At 42.0% G+C, this 24,766-nt stretch overlaps 1 protein-coding gene across 4 annotated transcripts in view; it reads left to right on the top strand.

Moving 5' to 3' along the window:
- Nucleotides 1-24,766, top strand: part of PIK3AP1 (phosphoinositide-3-kinase adaptor protein 1) — a 48,743-nt gene that overhangs the window by 17,452 nt on the left and 6,525 nt on the right. For 3 of the 4 annotated variants that reach the window (XM_065671758.1, XM_065671756.1, XM_065671757.1), the window contains 9 exons: nucleotides 8,189-8,337; nucleotides 9,063-9,207; nucleotides 11,566-11,708; nucleotides 12,852-12,984; nucleotides 13,558-13,754; nucleotides 16,011-16,200; nucleotides 21,582-21,677; nucleotides 23,103-23,282; nucleotides 24,080-24,142. In XM_065671758.1, the coding sequence (XP_065527830.1) occupies nucleotides 8,189-8,337; nucleotides 9,063-9,207; nucleotides 11,566-11,708; nucleotides 12,852-12,984; nucleotides 13,558-13,754; nucleotides 16,011-16,200; nucleotides 21,582-21,677; nucleotides 23,103-23,282; nucleotides 24,080-24,142 (1,296 nt within the window). Of the gene's footprint in view, nucleotides 1-4,724; nucleotides 4,826-8,188; nucleotides 8,338-9,062; nucleotides 9,208-11,565; nucleotides 11,709-12,851; nucleotides 12,985-13,557; nucleotides 13,755-16,010; nucleotides 16,201-21,581; nucleotides 21,678-23,102; nucleotides 23,283-24,079; nucleotides 24,143-24,766 lie in introns of those variants that run through there. The other variant, XM_065671760.1, reaches the window with a different exon arrangement.

Here is a 24,766-nt window from a genome sequence, read left to right as displayed (position 1 = left end):
CATGCATATTGGAAATCCTAATCTTATTTCTCTGTATCTCATAATAATCTCCCTACATGTTGCTGTAAGGTAGTGACTAAGCCTTCTTCTAAGTATCTTCCGATATGAACTGCAAAGCTTTAAAACATCCACTTAAAAGAACTGCCCAGTGACCATCTCTGAGGGCTTCTTCCAGGTCTGAAACAGCTGCAGTAGTTTTTTTGCAGAATTAGGTGGTCAAACCGAAGATGCTTTACAGACCAGGTCTGAAGAGATGTGTGCGGCAGACTTCAGGTTGTTTCAAAGACCTTTGTGGTGCACTTGGACAGTTGTTCTCCTTCGAGGATTGCATTTTGTAGGCTTTTCATGGCTTTTCATTGTTACCACAGAAAACTGTTGATGTGTTTATCAAAAGTGACTTGAGAATAACAGTGGATCTTTAATTTTCTGGGAGAGGTTTCATCAGGGCACAGGCTGACTTTAGCAGGGACTGCTGCAAAAGTGTCCACCTTTCATGTGTGTGGAATATCTGCAAGGCAGACTCTCTGAAGGTCAGGGAGGGCAGAACTGCCCTTTCAATAGTGATGTAGGCTTAGATGTTCTGAAGCCAATTGTAGAGCCACACCTCCTGCCAAACGGTGATCTGCTGATGGATCTTTCTGAAGCAGCTCACCAGCTCTCTTAGGTGGATTTTCAGCTTTAGGGGTTTCTGTGTGGACAGTCTTTTCTGTCATGCAAGTGTTCCACATTGTGCCTAAATTGGATCAAAGAGATACTGCAAGGAATAATTAATCAGCAAGTTGGTTGTTCACGTTACTTGCATGTGGTTGCTCAGGAAGACTTGAATCAGTGCCAGGTGTAATGTGGGTCTTGGCAGTCTCAAACATCAATAGCCGTGCATACGCTTTTTCAGTATGTGTTGAGTTATTCTTTCCTCTTTCTTGAGAGTGTGGTTATGTATGCAGTGTCTGTTGTCTGGGTGGCCAGAACCCTGCATCTTCCTCAGAAGTTCTTTCCTGTCTCTGTCCTGGTCCCATGCACCCAAGCTAGTTCTTCAGATTTATACACTTAATCCTGTCACAAATCAATCAGTAGGCCTGTGAGACCCTCAGGCTAATAAAAGCATTAGGATGATGAGTTGGCTTGCAGTTTCTGAACTGTAGTAGACAGACATGCTTTTAGCCTGAGGCAGGCATAGTGTTGTATGTGTTTGCTTGAACCTTAGTGAAAGAACAAGCTAAATGGACTTTGCATTTGTAGCATGCTCTAGACATGGTCAGATAAACTGTGTTATCTCTGTGTTGTAAGAGATTTCATCCTTGAGCTGGAAGCTACTGTCTTTGCAGTAGGTATGAGTGAAATGTATGAATATTTCTTCTCATCCTGAAGTTCAGGGACTGGCAGCTTAGCTTACCCCCCTGTTGCCAGCTGCTGAAGCAGAGATCCTGGTCCTGTGTCTTGCTGATGCAGCTAAATACGTGCTCTTTTCCCCTAGTTCTGCTGCGTGGGCCTCTGGTGAAATTAAAGACAAGGGGAAACAGGAAGAGGAAAAAGTGATGTGATGGGCATAGTTATATTTTAAACTGCTATTGCTCTTTATGGTGTGAACATCTGCCGTCAGATGAATGCACAGATTTTATTGGGTTTATTTATTTTATTTTTAGCTCAACAGCCTCACTAAGCCAGGATAACTCTCTGAAGTCAGGTGTGTATTTGAGCTAAAACGTCTTTTCTGGACAAGTAATTTTGAGCTGAAAAGTATTTTCTGGACAAGTAACAGTACTGTAGGGGCTGTGTTGGTACTCACATTATTAGCTAATGGAAGAAGACATTTCTTTTCCAGGACTGTGCAAGGTCATGATAAGATTTCTATGAGCAGAATTTGGTATAACTCAGAACAATATTTTGAGGGGTCTGTATTTGTAAAAAGACTGCCTGTTACTGGGGTTGGAGGAAAACCTGTGCTGGATTCAGGCTGTGTGGTTTCCCCAAGGGCTTGTACGTTGCAGCTGTAAGACTCACTGTTATCTCAAGCACATCCAGTTCTTTACATTGCAGGTCCTGCTCTCAGTTCAGGGCTGCTAGTGAATGAACAAGAGCTGTAAGCTTAAAAGAGTTTTGCAGGAGGCCACAAATTGCAATTTCCTCTTTAATCTGTGATAGGATTACTGAGTGTTGTCATCCTGGGGAAATCTCTGAGCTTCTGTGGAGCTTCCTTTTGCTTAGATCTTTGTGGGTAGTGCCTCCATGCAGCCTGCAGCATTACAGACTGAATGTACCTTCCTAAGCTTTGGGGAAGAGCAGGCTGCAGTGATTCCAAACTGAACTGTAAGAGCCCATCCAGTAATCATCTGCAGTCAAGTCAGAGGAGGGTGAGGAGTGTTGCTGGTGCAGATAATATGTAGTAGGCAGTTTTCCAGCTGTTACCTATGTGGCATTATATCCATGACAAGAATTCCAAAGGGGTGTTAATCAGTTCCAGTTTCCATACATCACTAATACAGGAAGGACTTCCCATGTGGGATTCCTACTGGTGCTTCTGCACATCAGGAAATTGCATATTAAGTGTGATGGTTGTATGCATCAATCAGAGTTGCTTTGCAGCTGCTTTGCCTCCTCACTCCCATTTTTCATCTGAAATTAATAATGAGTGCCAGGAGTAATTAAAAACTGAGCTCAGCCCAAGTAACCAACTGGAAGTTACTGGTGACATTTGTTCCTGAATTGGAATACTCCCACAGAAGGTACCTCTGATCTGTGGGTTAGCTTCCTGTTCTCTGCAAGTTCCCCACCTGCATGAGGGTTTTATTTTGCCACTCTCTTCTAGTGCCTGGTATGTTTTTCATAGTTTTTTTCTTACTTTATTTTCTGTGTCCTTTCCACTCTTGTGGCTTTTCAGACTAGACTTTCTTTGCCTCACTGTTGCCAGAACTACGTGCTCAGTTTCCTGTTCCTGCAACCCAAGTATGGTATTTATTGGCCACTTTCTCATCTCTACCTTCCAGTATTTAAAGGAGTGACACGGAGTTGCCCTGGGCATTGTAAACAACTTTTGGTGACCCAGCTTTCTCCAAACCCTTTTTGTTTCAAAGATGAAATTAAAAAAATTACTTGGAAGCAGCACTTGGGAACACCGAACCAAGGAAAGTGAATAGATTGGTTCACTTGGGTTAAATTTTCATGAAGATCATTAAAGCCTCTTGCACTCTGCTGTAAAGACATTTTTCTCCTTTCTGTATGTCCGTAGTTCTAAAATGCAACAAAGAAAACCTGTTCTTTGAAGTTTGGATAAGATGTGCTTTATAGAGTAAAACTGTGGAGTAATCCATAGGTTTTTTAGTATTAAGGATATATGTTAGTTTAGTAGGTTATTAAGTAAATACCTTCTGGCTTCTCACAATTTACTGAAACACTGGTCCTGTCAACAGGTCTCTTAATAGCCCAGTTGTGTCCTTCATAAGGACACAGCTTCCCTAAGCAATGCCCAAGTGTGTGTGCACACGCTGGCTCAAGTAAAACTTGGCATAGTAAAATACAGCTCATATCTTTGGTGAAATATGAGAACTCGTTTATTGTAACTTCCAACTTTACAGAAGAAATGAAACATGACCACTTTCTTTATAGAACTGAAAATCCATTTTTAGGTGCTATACTTGTAGATGAGCTGCTTGGGGGGTGAGAGGTTTGGAGAGAAGGGGGAGATATCCCATACTTTATTTGTTCTGTATGGACAGTTTCAGAGTCTTACATTTTCCTCTGTATTTTCTACTTTTCTGCATTCTGCTGTCCACTCTGTTGACAGGGAAAATGTTGCTAAAATATATCCCAGTTATGAGGGGTTATCACAAGATGTTTCACTAAGTGTGTATCTCTGTGGCAGAGCAGGGGTCCTGAGGTTAGCATGATGAAAGATAACTTTCCTTGCTTTCCATGACTACTTTGTCAGAACATTGCCTGCTTCTTGCAAATGCAGCTGGAGTTGCTCTGGGAGACTTAATGTCCTTGTTCGCCCTCAGAGAAGAAGGCTGGCCAGTTGCAAGCTTCGGTGATAGCAAGAGCTCTCTTTGAAGGCCTTCCCTCTTGCTCTGGGTGTACTGATGTGAAAGGCTGAGGCCTGGAGAAAGCTAGTTGTCTTGGCTGGTGAGCTGGTCTTTGGGTGGGTGGGAAGTGTTCACAGATGTCTGCAAGGGGGTGGTCTGCACATGCAGAACCCATAGGGGTAAACTGCTGCCCAGTTGTGCCATTTGCACCAGTATCTGGATGACAGAATGGCCTGGACTGGCTGCTGACTCGTTCTGAGCATTCACGTGTCCTGTGGTGTAAGGGCTGACTTCTGAGAAACCACAGCTGTTGGCTCCATGCTGATAGCCTGCCAGCTTAGCCAGGAGGAAATGGATGACAGAGCTAGCTGTGTGCACCGTACAGGCAACAGGCAAAATAACTGGCTGCTTCATTTAGTTCCTTAAGCTGCTAAATGGCTCGTGAAGCATGTGGCCATGCCTATGTCTTCCCTGGGATTTTCCCAGGCATGAGTTTCTGCAGCACAGCTGTTTGGGGAGCCTAGCAGGGCTGGCAAAAAGGGGCCAGTGGGGGGCTGCTCTCTGTAGCTCAGCTACTGATGCTTCCTGGAGTGGGGCATGTTCTTCAAGGGGAAATGTGGTTGGGTTTCTTGGACCACATCTCCTTCCCTTGCTGCTGTGCTCACAAGTATTTCACAGGCTGTGAAACGTGGCCAGAGGTAGTCTTCATTTAAAGGGGAACAGAAAGGCCCTCCAGGCAAGGCAGAGCTGTTTATAACCACAAGCTGTTGACCTACAGCAGCTGCTCATGGAGAAGCTTAATTCAGGTACACATTTAACTTTCTAATGAGTCTGTTGATGTCCTCAAGTGATAGCCTTTGTAGCCTGGGTATCATTGCAAAGATATAATTGCTGAATCTATATGTGCAAATGGGTTGTTATTACTCAAGCATCTTTGTGAGTGGGAAGCCCGATCTAGGAACCTGTCCCTTTAGAGCATGGGTATTATTAATGTAATGGAATGGCTTCCTCTTGCAGTGCTTGCATGTTCACGGGTCAGTAGCACGTGACTGGAACTTGCGAGATGACCGTAGCTTCATTTCACTGCTTATGTGGGAGGTTGCAACTTCAGAATTTTCTGAATGAGAAACCAGATGAATAATACCCGAAACTGTGACTGCTTGTTCCCTCAGCTGTTAATCCAATTACTGATTAACATTGCTTGCTTCTTCCCATATTACCTAACAGATCTGTGCTTACATATGACCTCCGGGCAGTCAACTCTGTTGCAAGAATGTAGAAGTGTGAGACAGGATCAGGCAATACCAGAACTTCTTAAAAGATCAGATTATTCTTAATCTGCTATTTTTTTTCTAGTATCAAACAACATCAGCAAAGCAGAGAGACCAGGGGGTTTGTCTCTCCTTGCAACCCTCTTATTCTTGCTTACTGTAGATGTTGTAGCTGAGATCCATAGCTTTAGGTTTCATTTTACTCTGAAATGGACTGTATGTTAGGCAAATAAGATACAAATTACCACACTAATGGTGCCATATGGGGGTGGGTATGATGCCCGTAGTATCAGCATGCTGGCAAGCGTCAGCTTGTGCATATGTCACAGGAACTTTAATGCTTTGTTGTAATTTGGTCATCATTTGCTCTCTCTTATCTGTGGTGAGCTTAGTCTTTCTGATTTAGTCATACTGGTAATAACCAACAGAGATTACAGAGTCACTGTTCTAGTAAGAGTTGCCTCTTCTTCTTCCCAAAACACATGGTGTCTTGCTCTGCACATGCCAGATGCCTGATGTGATAGCCATTGTATAAGGGAAGAATATGGGACCAGTGCTTTTTTTTTCTCCTGGGCAGTCTGACACTCCCAGGTGGGAGTAGTTCACCTTTCTGTAAGAGAAGAGTTCCCAAAACTGGGGTCTGGCTCTTGCAGCTGATTACTTTGGACAGTATCAATTAAACATATTGTGTTAAGGAATTTAAAGCTTCAGTCCATTTTCTGTAATACTACCACTGTCTGAAAATCCAAAAGACCACCTTCAGTACACAGCCTTGTGTCAAAGTAGTTTCTTAGTCAAATCTGCATATTTGTGTTGGTGCAGTATTAAAATCTATTTGCTAAATTACATGTGCTGTTCTTGGTTTGTTTAAGAAATGTCAGTGTTGGTGGTGATACCTTGAACTTTAAAGCTGCAGATTTTTGGCTCTACTCTTTCTACAGCAAATATTAAAGCAGCAATGTACTTGTACTCATGTGAGTAGGCTTACTTGCCATGTGGGATGACTCACATACATAAAGTTAAGCAAATGTGTACCACTATTCTTGACAAAAATTTCAGCTGAATGATTTGCTAAAATGTTGTGGTTTAAAACCTGTCTCCTGAAAGCAGAGTTGCAATAATATAACTCATAAAATCCCATTTAAATGTATATAAAATATATATTTTAGAAGTATTTTTTAATTTCAAATATCTTAAGTTTTTAAAGATCTTAATTTTTTTTTTTTTTCATCTTTGAAATGAAAAGGGTTCAGAGAAAGCTGAGTCACCAAAAGTTGTTTACAATGCCCAGGGCAAGTCCATGTCACTCCTGTAAACACTGGAAGGTAGAGATGAGAAAGTGGCCAATAAATACCATACTTGGGTTGCAGGAACAATTTCAAATATCTTCAGTTTTTGGTGGTGATGATAATGATAATAATAATGATTTAAATTCCTGACTGACTTCTAGCTTCACTGTTTGCAACTAGCATGAACTCCTGTAAAAGTCTGTTTTAATAACTTTGACTTTCTTGTTCTGTGGAAACTTGATGTACACAGAGATTGGGGGGTTCTGAGTAAAACCTGGGGTGTTGGCAGCTTCATTGTATGGTTACCATAGGTTAGACAGTGCAGTTGGTCTCTCAGGTCTTTCTCATCAGGACTGAGTGTTTTAAATAGAGCATTTCTTACTAATTTAAGAACTCTGCCAGTCCAAATTTGAGATGTTATCTAGTAAATAGTTTATGCTGCTCTTTACAGATGTGTTTTACAGTAAGTAATAATAACAACAAATAACTTTCAAAATGTTGTCTTAAATCATTGACTACTTTACAGTTTTCCAAGGTTTCAAAAATTTTGGCCATGGCAGATTGAATTTTAAGAGTTCATGCTAGTCTTCTGACAAGGGGGAGGCAGTGACTTTCACACTATGTTTTGGGAGACAGGTGAAAAAAGGCGTGACTCGTGAATCAAGAGGTAGAAACGAAAGTACTCTGCTAAGTAGATACAGAATCATCTGGTGTTTCCTGTCTCTAGTTGGGAAAAATATTTCCTGGCAGGGGTAGACGCCCTGTAGTCTATTTTAATTCTTGCTAGTTTTTTTTTCTTGCAGCCAGTGATATCAGTTCAGGTTTTTTCTCTTTCATCAATATCCATGCTGGTAGTGGGAAACAGGAATGAGAACACTGTTTTGTACACACAGATGGTAGAGTTACATGTGTTTACTTCTACTTTTGGATCTGTTTGGGTACTGTTATTCTTCAGTGCAAAGGCTCTGGTACATTTCAATTTCAGTCTTGTATAGATACAGGAGCTTATAGTTCCTGCTCGAGGAACAGGATCCCTTAAGGCTATTGCTTCACGTTGTATTTTGTCATCACAATAATGAACTTGGGAGTTGGGGTGAGCAACATAAGCAGGATCCAGAAAAACTAAAGTTACTACTGAAAAGCAAGAGAAGTTGGTTTTCTTCATTTACTTTAGAAGAGGAAGACTAAAGGCTGCTGCCCATCCTACAATGTACTCAGAGCACAGCTAGATTCAGATGGGTCCAGTTGCTGATTGTTCTTATATTAGACATCTACATCCTAATTCTGTTATCTAACACGAGAAGGGACTATCCATCTCAGCAAGGAGTGGCACTGCTGTTTGTTTTGTTAGCATGCTTAGTGCTACAACAGCACTTTTATGTCTTTGTGAATGTTCCCCAGCCATCTTTTTAAGAGGTGAAAAAAAAAAGCAGAAGCTCTGCAGTTTCCCTTTCTTCAACTAGATCCCCTTTCCTGAGCATTACATTGAGAAGGAAAGCAAGTTCCAGCCCACCATCTCACTGGCTGTTTATCAGGGTGCATGTGTATAATATGCATTTTCAGCAAAGGGGACTGATGTAATAACAAGACCTTGTGTACTCTATTTTAGACTCAGGCTGTGACTCTGTGACTGATACAGAAACAGAAGACGAGAAGAACCTAATTGACTCCCACAGATTTGCCATGAGTGACGAGCATGGATCATCCAAGAGTACTGGGGACCATCTGGTGGTGCAGCCTGATCGCATACGGTGTGGGGTACTGTATGTCTACTCTTTGAGCTACATTCTTTACCATGAGCTGGTGGAGCTCATGCTGCTGTGTAGTGGAAAGCTTTACAGGCCTGGGAATTAGCCCCTAATTCCTGTTCTGTCACCTTTCCTCTCAGCCCCCGTCCTCAGTGTCTGTTTCATGAGCTCAGTTCCCTAGGCCCAGAAATAGCTGGATAACATGCTGTGCCCAGTGCTATGTAGGCTGCAATGTCACTTATTGACAGTCTCGTTAACATAGCTGCTTAACTCCACAGCCCGGATGCAATCTGACAATTCTGATGCATGTCCTATAAGTGACTCCAAAGAGCTTGGATCGTGGCTTTCTGTCTGAAAAACAGCATTTCTTAGTATAGCATCTCCTCAGATGGAAAAAGTCTAAGTTTCTTCATTCGTTTCTGTTTATAGTGAGAGTGTGCTGCTTGAGACTAAATAACTCTTTAAATCTAGCTTTAATCAGTTTATGAATCTAGCTGATAAATCTGGAGTTTTATTAGCTTAATGCATCTATCTATGCTGGTGCAAGCTGTAACAGAAGCCACCTATCAATATTCATGGATGGAAGATGCTCTTGAAAAGCATTCAGGACCATGAAAATGACAGCTGATAATTTATGCATTGGTTGCAATGACAACAAAATTCCTAGAAAAGGGGCTTAACAAAGTAAGTGTTCTGATGTTGTGAACCTGCGTGTTGTGATGCCTTTTCTCTTAGGTGCAGACAACAGTTTATATTATCATGAAATGTAAACTAGATGGCGAAGTGAAAACTGAAGTTGAATTCTCTCCAGAGAATGCATCATCTGTGCGTGTGTTGGCTGAGATGGAGAATGAGTACACAATCTCTGTGGAAGCTCCAAGTAAGCTGGACTGAGATTTCCCCCAACCCTCCACCCATTGCTTCCTTTCTGTCTCAACCTGCCTGTTATGAAAAATGCCGGAGGGATAAGGGTAAAGGTTGCAATGTAAGAAAACTTGAGGCCAGGAAATCTTGAATTTGCATTCTCTGTGATACTTCTGTGATGAGAAACTGAGATAGATTTTTGCTGGGGACTCTGTTTTTCCCTCAGCAGTGGCAGGGTTGCAGTGTGGAAACACCTTACTGGGAGTTCTGAGAACAGATTGCAGCTTGTAAAGCGCTTTGAACTTGATCGCATATTATAACCACCACCACATTAGCATTGGCAGGGCACCAAGAGAACGTAAGTTCCAGTAAATAATTGCATGAGTATAGCAGCATGTGTTTAATGTGTGGTGATGTCTCTGTGACCAGAGCTGAAACTGTTTATCCTGGTTTGCCTTTTAATATAGGTATGTTCTGTTCTTCTAGATATTTACATTTACAAAACTGTAAGCTGTCTAAACTTTTGGTTCACAAAACTTTAGGGGCAAGATTTCAGACTCCTACAGATTGACAGTAGTTTTGCAGCATGATTTTATATAATCTACTTTGGTCTGCCCTCTTGGAGAGTTATTATGACAGCTTTGAGAACAGAGACTAACAGCCATTATAGCAACTCCCGTAAAGTCAGTGAGGTGGACTGATTTAAAGAAGGTAATTTCACCCACATAAAAATGTTCAACTTAATCTGTCTTAAATCAAGACCTATAATTTAAGCGTGGACCCAGAAATTAATCTTGCAGTTTGAATTATCAACATGACCTTTGAATTATCAACATGACATTGATGGAGCATACAACTATGTAAGCTCTGCAGTTTCTAGCATTAAGAGGAATTTAATTCCTTTTGTGTATGACTGTAACTATTTCATCATTTCCCGAGACATTAATAGCCACCAGGGAAAGGTTAATTTCAGTGGGATTCAAAATACTTGTGTTTCAAAGAGAAAGTTTGGACCTGTGAATGCACATTAGACAAAACATCAAGAAGCTCCCAAGGTGCAGGTAGGAGATACATACTGTGAATGAGTAAAGATGCAAAACTTGAATTCTTTTAAGGTGATCTCCTTCAGAGACTAATGAGGCTGACAAGTTGCAAAACCCCTAGTGTCTTTTCTGGTTCCTCTCCACTTCTTTACCAGCTCTCACATTTTATGGCACTGCTCCAGAGAAAGCCAGGGATGGAGAGATGTGAGGCTGTTTTTTTTGAGGCGTGTACTGTTAACATTAGTGGTCTAGACTATCATTAGCAGAAGACCTAGCAGGTCACAGGTGAAATGCATTGATATAGCTATGAAGAAGGTAGTTCCAAACTACTTTATTACCTAGTGTTCAGACCAACATCATCTCCTTTTCTTCTTGACACGCTTGTGAGGTGGGCTGATGCCAACCTTATGAAGTTCAACCATGACATGTGCAAGGTCCTACATCTGGGTCGGAGCAATCCCAGGCACAGCTACAGATTGGGCAAAGAAGAGATTCAGAGCGGCCCTGCGGAGAAGGACTTGGGGGTGCTGGTCGATGAGAAAATGAACATGAGTCGGCAGTGTGCTCTCGCAGCCCAGAAAGCCAACCGTATCCTGGGCTGCATCAAAAGGAGCATGACCAGCAGGTGGAAGGAGGTGATCCTGCCCCTCTACTCTGCTCTTGTGAGACCTCACCTGGAGTATTGTGTGCAGTTCTGGTGTCCTCACCATGAAAAGGACATGGAACTGCTGGAACAAGTCCAGAGGAGGGTCACGAGGATGATCAGGGGACTGGAGCACCTACAGTATGAAGACAGGCTGAGGAATTTGGGGCTGTTCAGCCTGGAGAAGAGAAGGCTGCATGGAGACCTCATAGCAGCCTTCCAGTATCTGAAGGGGGCCTATAAGGATGCTGGGGAGGGTCTGTTCGTCAGGGACTGTAGTGATAGGACAAGGGGTAACGGGTTAAAACTTAAACAGGGGAAGTTTAGATTGGAGATAAGGAGGAAATTCTTTCCTGTTAGGGTGGTGAGACACTGGAATGGGCTGCCCAGGGAGGTTGTGAAAGCTCCATCCCTGGCAGTGTTCAAGGCCAGGTTGGATGAAGCCTGGTGTGGGATGGTTTAGTGTGAGGTGTCCCTGCTTATGGCAGGGGGGTTGGAACTAGATGATTTTTGAGGTCCTTTCCAACCCTAACTATTCTATGATTCTATGACTCTTCATGAATGCAGTACAGCAGAACTGTTTTGGTATCCAGCTGGCAGTATCTCCAAACTCCTGCTATCCTCTGGGTATTTGATGCAGACTCGTTCACATTTGTTCTTAACGATGATGTCTTCTCTTTCTTTTCAGATTTAACCCCTGGGACAGTGCCTCTGCAGATATATTCAGGGGACTTGATGGTGGGAGAAACAAGTGTCACGTATCATACCGACATGGAAGAAATCAGCCGTCTGTTGGCTAATGCAGCCAACCCAGTACAGTTCATGTGCCAGGTAATGACTAGCAAACAGCTGCTTTGGAAACCAGCTTTCTCAGAGACTAGACAAGTGTAAATGAGGAAAAGTACTTCCATGAAGTAGCTCTTCTGAAGAGAAGAAATGCAAGGTTACTTAGGGATTTTCACATAACCTTAACATCCCCTTTTAGGAAAAGCATTGGTGCTTTTCCTGTCTCTGGAGCAAATAGCTGCTAAGGTGACTCAGGCTAGCCAACTAGCAAAAAAATGCAGTCAATCCTCACATTCAGACCTTGATGACTTGAAAAGATCATCAGGATGACAGAACTTGATATAACAGAAAGTATCATAAAGGAATCGATTGTTTGGAAACTTGTGCCTAAGGGTTCTTGGAAAAGATGTGAATAGGTAGCAAAGATTCATACTAGCTGAATGAAGTAATGTAAAATGATTTTATTATTAGCACTTCTTTAAAGCCACTCCTCAGTTCTCATATCACATTTTGCATAGTTGGGGTACCTGAACCCTATTAGAAGAGTAAATCCTGCACAAGAATTTCTCCAGATATGGGTTTGTTTTGTTGTTTTGGGTTTTTTTTGGCTTTTTTTTTTCTTTTTTTCCTGCCTGCTGGCATATCAGCCATGTAGTGGAAGCCTACAGAGTAGTGTTGTTAGACATGAGTATACCTGGGGCAGGAGAGACTGTCTTTCGCTTCCTTTTTAGTTCAAGTTGTGGAGCAGTTGGCACTGGGCTGTACCTCTACTTGGTGAATAGGCATGCAGTTTTTGGCTAAGAACCAGTTCAAAAGTCAAACCCAGAGTGTACAAAGAGCAATTCAGAATGAACTAGTTCATGCTTAGAGCAGGAGTGACACTTCACTGGAACAGTTTCAGAAGTGAGAGTATACCTGTCAAGGAATTAGGAAGTAACGGTTTTCTGTGCTTCCAGTCGCATGAGTGACTTTCTCATTGTATTGCCTTGTTCTGGAGAGTGTGGTTCTCATCTGCTCAGATTACTAATAATTTGTTTCTGGACCAGGAAGCTATTCATGTTCTTTGCTTGGCCTTCAGTGTTTATGCCTACTGTTTTATGGTATGTGCTAAATAAACACCCTATAAATCTCACCTTAACTGAATCTCCAGGCACTCTCAAATAAAAATCACTTTCCATTTACCTCTAGGCCTTTAAAATCGTGCCATACAGTGTAGAAGCACTGGACAAACTATTGACTGAGTCACTCAAGAAGAACATTCCTGCCAGTGGCTTACACCTGTTTGGAATCAACCAGCTGGAGGAAGAAGATATGACAACAAGTAAGTTGAAAGATTTTTGTTTTCTTACAGATCTTTTGTTTTCTAACCTGTACAGGCTGTCTCAAATATCTTGTATTTCAGCCGGGAAGCTAAATTTCTGATGATGCCTATAGAAGGGGCATTGTCGTTTGGGTTGGGTGGCCCTTTCTCTATTACATGCCATCATTCTCACTTCCTTGCACTGCAACAGAGGCCGTGGACAGCTCCAAACACTACCAAAGTCAAAAGATGATGCTCCCAAAAATGCCTCCCTTATTTTCTCCCTTGTTCTTCTCCCAGCCTTGTATGTCATTTCTCTCCAGCCCAGTCCTTTTCCCCCACCCCCATGATTTTGTTTGAAGGTTCACAGTGGGCACTCAGCACTTGGATTGTGTGTAAATCACCATGATATGATTACCTTACAGCACCTGGATTCTACTGGTTTGATGATCTAAGAGGTCCTTGCAAGCCTGGGATCCTACACATACTAAGCTATTAGAGTGCCAGGTTCCCCACTAAAGGTCATAAGACTTAAGTTTACTGGCTCCGCTGCTAGAGAAAAACTTAGATTCTAACAGGTTCTTGTTCTCACAGATCAGAGGGATGAGGAGCTGCCAACACTGCTTCACTTTTCTGCAAGATATGGGCTGAAGAACCTCACTGCCTTGCTGCTCACTTGCCCTGGAGCTCTGCAGGCCTACAGTGTAGCCAACAAATATGGCCACTATCCAAACACCATAGCAGAAAAGCATGGCTTTAAGGATCTTCGCCAATTCATTGATGAATATGTGGTAAGAGGAAGCAGCAGTCCTTCTGCATTGTCCCACAGCAGGTGTGGGCAGTGGCACCAAGCTTGTCATTTGGTGTTGTGGGAGCAGGAGTGAAGGGGTAATAAAGGGAGCAGTGTGTTGTGGTAGGGTGTAGAATACAGACATTCAGCCACACTGAAAGGCTGGAGGTCTGTGTCTGTGGAGGTGGGGGTGTTCTTGGAGGTTTTGCACAGAAACAAATAAGATGGAAGCAGAGACTGCCATGGCTGGGTTTCTTTATCATCTGTTCATCTAATGAAGTTTCGGCAAGGATGTGGTTGGTGTCTGGTATACTCCTCTAACCTCTGATCTTGGGAAAACTACATACCCTTCATCCCACTTACATTAGGGAGTTATATAGGTACAGTATATGTTTGGGAGGGTAGAATCTGAGATGCTCTCCGATTAATTGAAGTTCAGTCTGAATTTCAGCTCATTCACAGCTGTTTTGTGTAGTATGCCTGCCACACTTGAAATCCATTTCTTCCTGTGTTAGGATAGCTGTCCATCCCCTACTTGTTATCTCTGGTAGCCCAGTTCACAATTCAGTTCTCTTTGAGCTAACCCCATCCCTAGAAAACAGCACTCTAACTTTTCCAGATTATGACATGGACCTGACTCCAGCTGCACCAGGCAATTGTTTCTCTGGGGTCCTTTAGTGTGCATGAGGGTTTATCCTTTCTTTTCCATTTGATTTGTTTCCAGCCTTCAATACTTCAAAACAATAAGCAGCTCCTTGACTCAGATCACGTGAATTATTGAGCAGATTTTATTTACCTTTGCTTTCAGCTGCAAAGTTGTGCATAATTGTCTCTAACAGTTGTCTGAATGGTGGGTGATAGATTTGCCAGCCTTAGCATGGTTCTGCCAGCCAATTATGGTAGTGTTTAAGCTCTATTTAGGAGGCATGGGTGGCTCTTAGGACTTGGGGCTTGCTTCATAAGCATGAATTTAAGGTTATACATAAGAGCTTCTTACAGAGGCCACTTCCTGTTCTGATGTCAGGAGGGCTGCAGAGACTGTAAGTTGTGTGATTAAATCTTTGCACTGGGATACGTGAGAGATGCTTAGGAAGTCTTTCAAACCTCTTATTGCAGTACTGTACTCTTCCCATGTCCTCCTTTCCACCAGCACATTGAGACCAGTGTTAAGAGTAGGTCCTGCTTACTGACTCTTCAATTATCTGTGCAGCTTACTACCAAAGCACACAAATTATCTGCACCACTGTGTCCACTGCAAGGTAGTGACTAGAAACACGGTTAGCATGAATATCTGAAAGTCCCAGTAAACCCAGTTACCTAATTTTCTCCCTGGAAAAAGTTCCTCTGCACCTTCCTAAAGTATCCCATGAGCTACCTGCCTGACCTATTTTGACTGTGGGAGAAAGCATATGTAGGCAGTTTTGACACACATGCCCTGTAGATTGAGGGGCCATGAGGTGACTGCTGTGGATGGAAGAATTTCTTACAACAGTGCAACCGGTTAAAACGGCTGTGGCTGTGACATAGTTGGAACCCGGGGAGGAGGCTGGAATGAAGATTTATGTTTTGCTCCTTTGCATCGTTTGGTGAAGATCTGCACTCCTCTTCCTCCACCCCATGCTGCAAATATGTGAGAAAGGGTTCTGCTGTCCTGTGAATTGAAAGTTGCCTATACTACATGAACAACTGCCTGCTGTGAGGTTTCCTGTTACTCTCACAGAAAAGGGTCTGTGTACTCCCACTCTGGATGTTACATGCTGCTGCTGCTACTAGGAAACTGAAACCAAATCTACACCAAAGCTAAAACTTTGCTTTCTTGTAAGTGCTCTGCATATGGCAGCTTATGGTCAGCTACGCTTACCCCTAAATAGCCTTTGTCAAGCATTTGTATTTTTAGAATGAGCTTTGCCTATGTTTTAGGAGTTTGCAGGTATCACGTAGGACACAAAATTGAGGGGGTGAGAGGCTGCAATAGCTATTCAGATGTGTGTCAGCACCAACTTATATCACCTTCATTACCTGTTAATTACAATGTGGATCTTGAAGGCTGGGCCCAGCAGCAGTAGTGGGGATTTAATTCTTTTGAGAAGCCTTAGTCTTTGTAAATGGGCTGCTTTTAGAAGACATTTTTCCATCAGTGATGGGAGAGTGTGATATCTTTTGCTTGCTTCAGTTTCCCAGATTCTTTATCTAAATGAGACTTGATAATGTTGTTTTTTTGTTTTTTTTTTCTTTCATTGCCCTCCTTCCTCTCCAGGAAACTGCAGATATGTTAAAGAGTCACATTAAGGAAGAGCTGATGCATGGTGAAGAGGATGAGTCTGTTTATGAGTCCATGGCTTTTCTGTCCACTGATCTGTTAATGAAGTGTTCCTTGAATCCTGGCTCCGATGAAGAGCTTTATGAATCCATGGCTGGATTTGTCCCTGCTGCCCCAGAAGATCTTTGTATGTATACTCATAGTATCACAGAATCATAGGATGGTTTAGATTGGACAGGACCTCTGAAGTCATCTAGATCAACCTCCCTGCAATGAGCAGAGACATCTTCAACTAGATCAGGTTGCTTAGAGTCCCTGTGTAAGAGGCCTAAGCTGAGCTGTCTCTCCTATACATATCAGTGCCTCAGCTGAATTTCAGAGTAAGGGCTGATTATAGCTTTTCTGCTCTCACCACAAGGAAACCATGCTCCAGTTCTGAGCTGGCTGGCTAATAAAATTGCTTTAAACCTTTCTCTGATTGATACTGTACAAGGTCAAGAGCTGTTTTCCTCTGTGCTTTGAGGACTCCCTGTACACTGAGCAAGTGAATTAGCATTTTTACTGTCCTGCTTCTCTCTCTTGCGATTCAGGGAGTTAGGGACACTGGTCTATAGCCACTGGTGGAAGATGTGTTTTTCTGACAACTGGGAAACTGAAAAAACAAGAGCTGAGCTTCTAGCTCAACAACTTGAGAACAAAAGAAAATGAATATTTAGGAATGTGTACTGAAAAGATTATAAGTGCAAAATCATTATTCTAATCCACTTGGTTTATTGCTAAAAATAGAGCTAATTCTGATAAATATGCAGATGTTTAACTTTTCCACCATTCCATTAATATTCAGTGAGGCTGATTGAAAATATCAAGTTAAGCGCCTATGTTAAGCAATTGTAAATTTGCTGTTCTTACTTATCTGCCTATTTGGTCTAGATTCATTCCACTGATATATTTTATGATTCCCTTGGCGAGCAGAGAATCTAGCTAATTAAGTACCGGCATAAGGACTTCTAGTGTATCTTCAGTTTTAAGTGTGCTGCTTCAGGGAGAAAGCTTACTTACAGAAACACTTATGCTTATAGCTATATCTGCCCTGGACTGGTTTGCTCCTGTTTTAGATTAAATGATATTATAACGCACATTTTCATTGATTATGGAGTCCAGAAGACTTTGTTGGTTCTCCACCTGAAATCATAAACTCTTTTCTGAAGCTTTGGCCTCTGCAGGGATAGTTTTGCTACCAAAACTAGGATTATTCTGCCTTCAGGTGGAGATTAAGCAGTAAGCCTGGTTGGACTCCTAAGGAACAAAGCTACCGCTGTTTGCAGTAATGAGGGTGAGAATTTCTAGATGTTTGGAAGCTCTGCAAGCAACCAGTGCACCCCAATGGACTAAGTCTGTGGAGGGAAAAAAGCATGCTTAAAACCACTAAGCACAACTTGTCTTCTTCCATCCTGAAATGTCCAGATCTCTCAGAAACTATAAAGGGGATAATCCTTCTTTTGTGGATGCAAAACAAGCTCCTTGTAATTTACCAATTTTGACCTGGACTCTAAAAAGCCTCTCTGAAAAGCCACATTAAGTTAAACAATTCAAGTACATAGGTTATCCTGCCCATACTTACTCTGACTGACGGATCTCAGGGAGAGGTTGGCTGGTGTTTTGGATGAATACACAAAACTGAGCCTGCTTGGCTGGCAGGCACAGATATGGAGACTAGGAAATGTTGGTATGGGTGGGAAAGGTTGTGCATTTGAAGCCTAAATCAGGCTGCTTTCCTGAAGCCTCCTCAGTAGCAAAGGTCCATCAGGCATATTTCCTGATCAGCAGGGTGGCAGAGGTTTATGGGATCAGCACCAGAAAGTTCTCCTGGTATGCAAATGTGCTGCAGGCTTTGCAGGCCTAGTAGGGCTAGAAAGGCAAAACCTCTTTAGCTGTCCCTAAAGTAGGTACTTATGATTCCTTTACTCAAAAGCAGAGCTGAATGGGTCTGTGTTTTGAAATGTTTTCCTCATCGATGAGATGCTGTATATGGCTTTTACCTCAGCAAGGAATGTGAGTGTGTTTCCTGCTTCTTAAGGAGTTCTCTTGAGTGGAATGTAACAGAGATATGTGTTCAGGAGCAATACACTAGGAGTCTTATACTGAAAAATCCCTGTTCTTACGTAGTCTGTTAGTCTTTGCTTGACAGGTATTTACAACTTGTCTGATCAGTGCTTAAAGCCTCCCTGTTTTGTAAGCTAAGTTTAAATTGGTACAATGTTCAACACTTAGATTGGTTCTCTCAAAGTGAAGGTCTTTCAATATTGTTTAGAATACCAGCACACAGGCAAACCCTCACTAAAATTAATGGGTGCTGGCTGGTTTAGAACTGCCATCACAAATAAAGGCTTCAAGCTTTTGTACTGACTTAAAGGTTTATGAGGATGAAAAACTCCCTAGGACATCATAATCAACTTCCACTGAGGTACTTTCTCAGTGTGAGCTCTTATGTAAGTAGTTATGGCTGTGGTGTACAGGACAATACCTTGGCTATTTTAAGTGTAGCCATACTGTGGCTGAAAGCCCATTTGTTATGATCAAGATGTGCTTCCACCACAGTTTTTCAGACACTGATCAAAGGAAGGTTATATACCACAGGGTCGATTTTTCTGGCAGCATCTGGTTAGAGAATAAGGTAACGCAGGACTGGAGCCATTGTAATGAGTTAAAAGCAGTAGCAAATAGTTGAATACTGCTGTGTTCTGTTAGTTCTTGTACTCTTAATTCAATTTTCAGTGTGTTTCATGTGTTGTTTTTTTTTCTCTTTGCATTTGGTCCTTGGAAAATATTTACAGAGAGAGTGCAGAAGCTGTGCAGGGGCCCAGTTTTGCTTAAGCTGGAGATGCACATACCTGTGTTGAGTTGCTAGTTGTCCCTTTGAGATAAATGATAGAATTAAAAAAAATGGAAAAATTTTGTTCATCTACAGAACACTGCCTTCCTTTCTGCTGGAGGAGAGTGTTCTTTTCCAGGTAGGACTTAATGCCCTGTGTAGTGTAGATCATAAGGTACTCCTAACCAAATCAATGGGAATTTGCTAGCCCCTGCTGTTACCTTGTTTGCTATTTTTTAATGATGAGATTGAATTGCCTTGTTTAATTCTTATCATTAATCTAATTGTTCCTGCTTTGGAATAGCACTTTCCTTCTATTATACTTTTTAAATACCTGTAAAGTCAAACATAATAATTTTCTAGAATATGCTGCAGATTGATGGAGGATGCAAGTAAATGTCATCTAGCTGAGTCACACAGTAGCTCAATAGCAAAAAGGAAGAGTTATCTCCATCGTATCAGTCCGGTAGTATGAACTACAGCATCAGATAAAGTGCTTTCCTTCTACTGCTTTCCTTTCACTAGCACCTCCTGCTGTTTTTTGCAAAATGGAGTATTTTGAGTAGTCTAAAGTTGTGTGCTGCATGGGCTCTGAGAGCAAGGACTCTTGAAAATGCTGAAACCTGTTTGATCTGTGTGAAGATTAAACTGCTTGGTGTGTGCGTTATGCTGTTTTACTTGGGAAAAGAGTTAGACTGTATTTCCTCTGTCCAAGGTCAGACAGTGGCAGTGGCTAAGGGCTGGTGGAAACAAACGTGGATTCTTAGCACTGTTTCCATATCTGTGAGCTGTGTGACACTCAGACCCTAGACAGTGAGAGTTTCATGCAGAGATTTAATCCTTTATCCTAGAGAGTTTCAGCTGACTGAAATCTATCGTCCTGTAATTTGCAGACCTCCAGCACCTAAAGAATAGATGTTAGTTCACATATAAGTTTTGATGCTCTCTTCCTGCTAAACCTTCAGACCAGCTTTCCCCAGCAGCCTCAGGAAAATCTGGGGACCTTTCCTGTTTTACCCAAGTTTGTGTGTGCCACCTTCTTGTCACTTCTGTCTCACTATCCTGTTTTTGCAGCAAGTGGAGCAGAAGGTGTCATTGATGAAGTCTAAAACTCGTTTTCAGTTTTGGTACATGGGTGAGATGTTAGGTCTCATCTGTATGTTAGACATACCCGTGTGCAAGAGGGTAGTGAGGTGGCGACCATGTCTTTGAAGGAGAACTAACTAGTTGATTAATTTAATTACATTGACTATGTGATAGAAAACAAACCCTGCGGTATCCTTTTGCACTGCTCTTAGGTTTAGTAATCCTGCAGAGAACAGCAAAAGCTGGGAAGCTACTGTTCCCTCCACAGAGGATGAAAGGAACTTTGCACACCTCTCACATCCTGTTCTGCCCCCAAATCCATAAAGTGGTGGCTTTCCTCTAGGCCTCTATTCGCTAGAGGCTGATTTCTAAAAGCTATGTTAAAAGTAATCGAGGTGGCTGCAAGGTGGAAAAATCACTCTACAGAAAAGTACAGGTCTGTAGTGGTAACACTTCAGGATGCTCAAATGTCAAATCTGTGCTTTCATGTAGTAATGCAGCAAAACTTAAGTGACCTTTACATGAGGTAGGTGATGCGCAGTTAGCTCCAGCAGCATGCAGCTTGGCATGGACTACAGAGCTCTTGAGAAGCGGCTAGTGTGGTTAGTCCACACAGCATGCAGCATTGCTGTGGCTATGCTGGAGGTATTCCTGTGAGGCTAAAGCTAGGTTGGATGCATTCACGTGACTGTCAGTGGGTCCTTTGACAATTATTATTTGAAAACCTCCACAACATTCTAAAAAAGCAAAATCCTGCTAGCATCTTCTTATCCCTCTCTCAGAATCTCCTCAGCTTAGCAGAAGAAAGGCAGCAGATACTAAAATTATTTTTATAGAGAAATATTTCATATTCTCTTATGTAACCCAAACCATCTAGTTTACATAATAGATATTTCACAATACACCTCAGCAACTCACAATAATAAGCCTTAACAGTTCATTTATATTACTCATTAGGAGCATTTTAGTTTTAGGATTAGTCTTAGTGTTACAATGAGGTTGCCTCTTTTTTTAGAGTTAGAATTCCGTACGTCAAAACCACTGAATTAGCAAAATACCTTATTGTTCACTGTCGCTGCTTTCTCAGTACTAAATTATCATCTGACCCTCTCTACACTTTCCAGTCCAACTAATTATATCAGCCAGCTGTTTTGACTTTTATCCAATAAACAAAACAAATACTATCTTCTGTGTCATGGGCAAATTGCCGTTAAGGTCTTGTTTTGCCAAGTCTCCGAGCTTCCACTCAGTTTGCCCTCACAGGAGCATTACACAGAGGCCAAAACCTTCACCTGGCCAACACACTCTCAATAATAGTTAATCCTCAGTGCCTGCTTGGAGGTTTGTCAGAACTTCTCAGTTATGAATGTTAGTCACCCTCAAGCATAAGCATCAGGCAGCTGGCAAAGACTTGTGCAGAGCTGGCTGAACGTAGCACCTTAGGAGCCTTTTTTGAGGTAAATACCTGGTCAGTTGCGTGGCTTCCTCTTTGATTTTCACCATAAGCCTAAAGTACAGTCAGAAATATCACAATTTCATTATGTTATGTTATATTACTCCACATATTTAAAGGCATAACCAACAGGCTCATCTTTCTGATTTTTTTTCAGATGTAGAGATGCTTCAGTCCAAACCAGACACTCCAGTTGGTGGAGATGAAGTTTCTCTAACTACGAAAGACTCAATGCTCCGCAAGTTTTTAGAAGGTGAGACCTGTTTGGAGAGAGGATCACCATAGCACAGTTAAAGCGATGAAATGGAACTTGAGATTTGTCCTTGATCTGTAAATATAGGAGCTAGTCCACACTTTTTGGCATGGCTTTGCCTTAGTGGGTACAAACAGGGCGAACAGCTTGTGAGGTGATATCACAAATGCAGTTAGTTTCTTACCAAAGAGGAGGAGTGGTTTCTAGTTCCAGTCCTTGCCTACTAGTGAGTGTAAGCATACAGCTGGTATCTGTTCAGGAATCTCTGTCTTCTGTCCTTATCTTAGTGATAGGAATTAATTCTGGTGTCCAGATGTGGGTGCAGGCTTCCCTCATGGGCAGATGCTGAGTATGAAGTGCAGCAGCACAAACTAGTGATGAATTTCAATGTAGATGCTTTATTCAAAATTCTATACTTTGAAAACAGCAACCTGGAAAGAGGAAAGGAACTGCTGGCTCCCAAACCTGATCTATGCTCTGCCTCTTCAGTGCTCCCTGAGACTTCTTTGACCACAACCAGACCTTAGCTCCATGCTATCCCCACCGAGCATGATTGGGTTGTCCAAGCCTTTTCCTGACTTGCCATATTCTGTGGGATACAGGCTCATGTTTTATGGGTGACCCAGCTGGACTCAGACCTAGATGAAGTCTGGGGCTTATAGCCGCTTGTTCTATTTTCCCTGCCAACACCAGTGCTCTGGCAGTCCCATTGTATCGACTCAATGAGGTGTTACAATATCAGTCCAGTGGTTACGGTATTTAGCTGTGACTTGGTAGCAGAGTAGGGAGTTACTCCAGGGCTTCTTAATTCATTTTGCTACCATGCAAACAGAGGGAAACTAGCTTTTAAATCAGGTATTACAACATTTGCAGTAATTTTAGGAGTGAGAATAGAGTGGAGATGGTGAGGTGGTATAATGGTAGCTGGGTTTGTTAAGTACAGATGTGCATACCCAGCTTCCTCTGAGACACACTGTTCTGAGATCAAATATATTGTCAGCTGATGGAGATTACTCATTTCAGATAAAGGAATAATTCTGTATAGTACTTTGTAAACCACCGTAAGTAGCTTTTGGAAACCACTGCTCTGATTTGTTAATTGTTATAATATGTTAATTAACTGGAATTAATTAAACTAACTGTTCCTCAAATTCTTAAAAACAGTTACGGGATTTTCCACTGTGTTTTTTTTTCCCAAAACAGATGGTACAGGCTTAGTGGCAAACCCTTACATGCTACTAGATGTTAGTGACTTATAAAGTCCCGTCTTGAATAGCTTTGGCACTTTTAAGTCATTGCAAAACTGAATGGTTTTGATTGTGAAATGGCCATGTTGGTAAGAATGTGGTACACAGTGCATCTGGAAGGGTGCAATGTTCAGTGAATGGCCGGGTTGTTTTTCTTACGAACTCTACTCTGTTGTAGGCAGTAGAATGGATGTGCCAGATTCAGAGGAAGGAGCTTACCAGCAGTATGGTGAAGATGTGTACTACTCAGTGGAACAAGATACTTTTCCACAGGAAATGGCTAGCAGACCTCCGGTTCCTGTTCCAAGACCAGAGACCAGCTCTCTACAGCCAGACAATGAGCTGTACATCTCCAAAAGTGAGTTGGTACCAGGACCTAACCTGTAGACTAGTCAGCTGTAGAATGGCCTTCACATGGGCTCCAGTTGCCAAATCAACACCGAGAAAATCTACAGGTTTTTGAGACCTCTGGATTATTTGGCTCTGGAGCTGGTTTGCCTTTGGGATCCAATTTCAGATCTGTTTTCATCTGCTTCATCTGAAAATGTGGGAATGTTGTAGGTGAGGTCTTGGCCTGAGCTTGCCCTTAATGAAAGCAGTAGGATGACACGTAACCCCTAAGTGGTATAAACACATCCAACTAAATGGGAAAGATCCTGATATTATAAGGAGACAATCAAGCTAATAAATTAAGACATTACTGCTCTATACTGGTACCACTGATACAGCAGCATTTGTACAGGACCTGATTCTATACCTCAGTGCCACCCTTTGAAGTGGGGTTTAATTGAAGAAAGTTGTGCCTCTTAGTTTACTAGGCAGTTTTAGAGATCTTGGTCATATTTTACAAACATTTTAACAAGAACCGCAGTAATGTGTGGGAGAGGAATTTCAGTGACTCCTCCTTCCCCCTATGACAGGATTGTGGGGAAATACTATACTACCCAGATTTCTTAAACGTGGCTGAGCTAAACCCGGTGAGGTCAATAGAAGGGGAGATCTATTGCAACCCCTTATCTTGTTTTCTTAAATGGACTTAGTAGGGTAACAGAAGCTATAATGCAGTGTAGAATTATGTTTGCTTCCTATATTTATGCTTGTTATTTCTGTCTTCATGAGATGTGTTTCAGTATTTAAGGACTGTTTGTTTTACAGTTTTCGCACAGAAAGCAAAAAGACCTGAGAATCTCTATGTCCCTAGAGGAAGAGTTAAGAAAGGTAAGTCAGAAGTTCACCCTGAAAATCTTTCCAGTAAACCTAAAGCAAATCTGCTGAGATAACGTCATTTGTATGAAATGTGGCAGAACAGTCTTTTATACAAGGCTCTGGGGGTAATAGTTGTATATGAAGGACCCATGCTTTCTGACCTTATGCGATACCGAAAACCTTTTATAACTGCGGCATGAAAGGTACCCCTTTATCACATCCTGTACATATCCCCTGTCTTGGAGTTTATCCTCTGGCATAATGATCACTGAAGTCCTTTATGTTGTGATTCATATTACTTTATGGAGTCAATGTCCCACTTTTGATCTTCTGCATATATCCACTACCTGTTGATCATTATTTCCTGGGATTTAACCTTTAGTGAACTGCTTGCCATTGCTCTCTGCACTTCTAAAACTGTGCCCTACTCTTTCACCTCTTATCCTGTGCACCATCAGAGTGCTAGGGACTGCATCTGAGCTTTTATCTCATGTATTAGGAACTACTCTTCATGTTGCAAATGAGTTACAAAGAGTAGGATGAGTTTTCACCTCTTTGTTTCTGCAGTTGTGCTGCACAGATTACCTAAGAAGAGTCTACCTTGGTGAATGTCAAGGTGAAACTCTGTTTTGTGAA

This window comes from Lathamus discolor, chromosome 3 (genome assembly GCF_037157495.1).
Source record: "Lathamus discolor isolate bLatDis1 chromosome 3, bLatDis1.hap1, whole genome shotgun sequence".
In the NCBI taxonomy this organism is placed as follows: Eukaryota; Metazoa; Chordata; class Aves; order Psittaciformes; family Psittacidae; genus Lathamus; species Lathamus discolor.
Note: the sequence above shows the minus strand (reverse complement) of the source record. Positions and strands in the feature narration are given on the sequence as shown.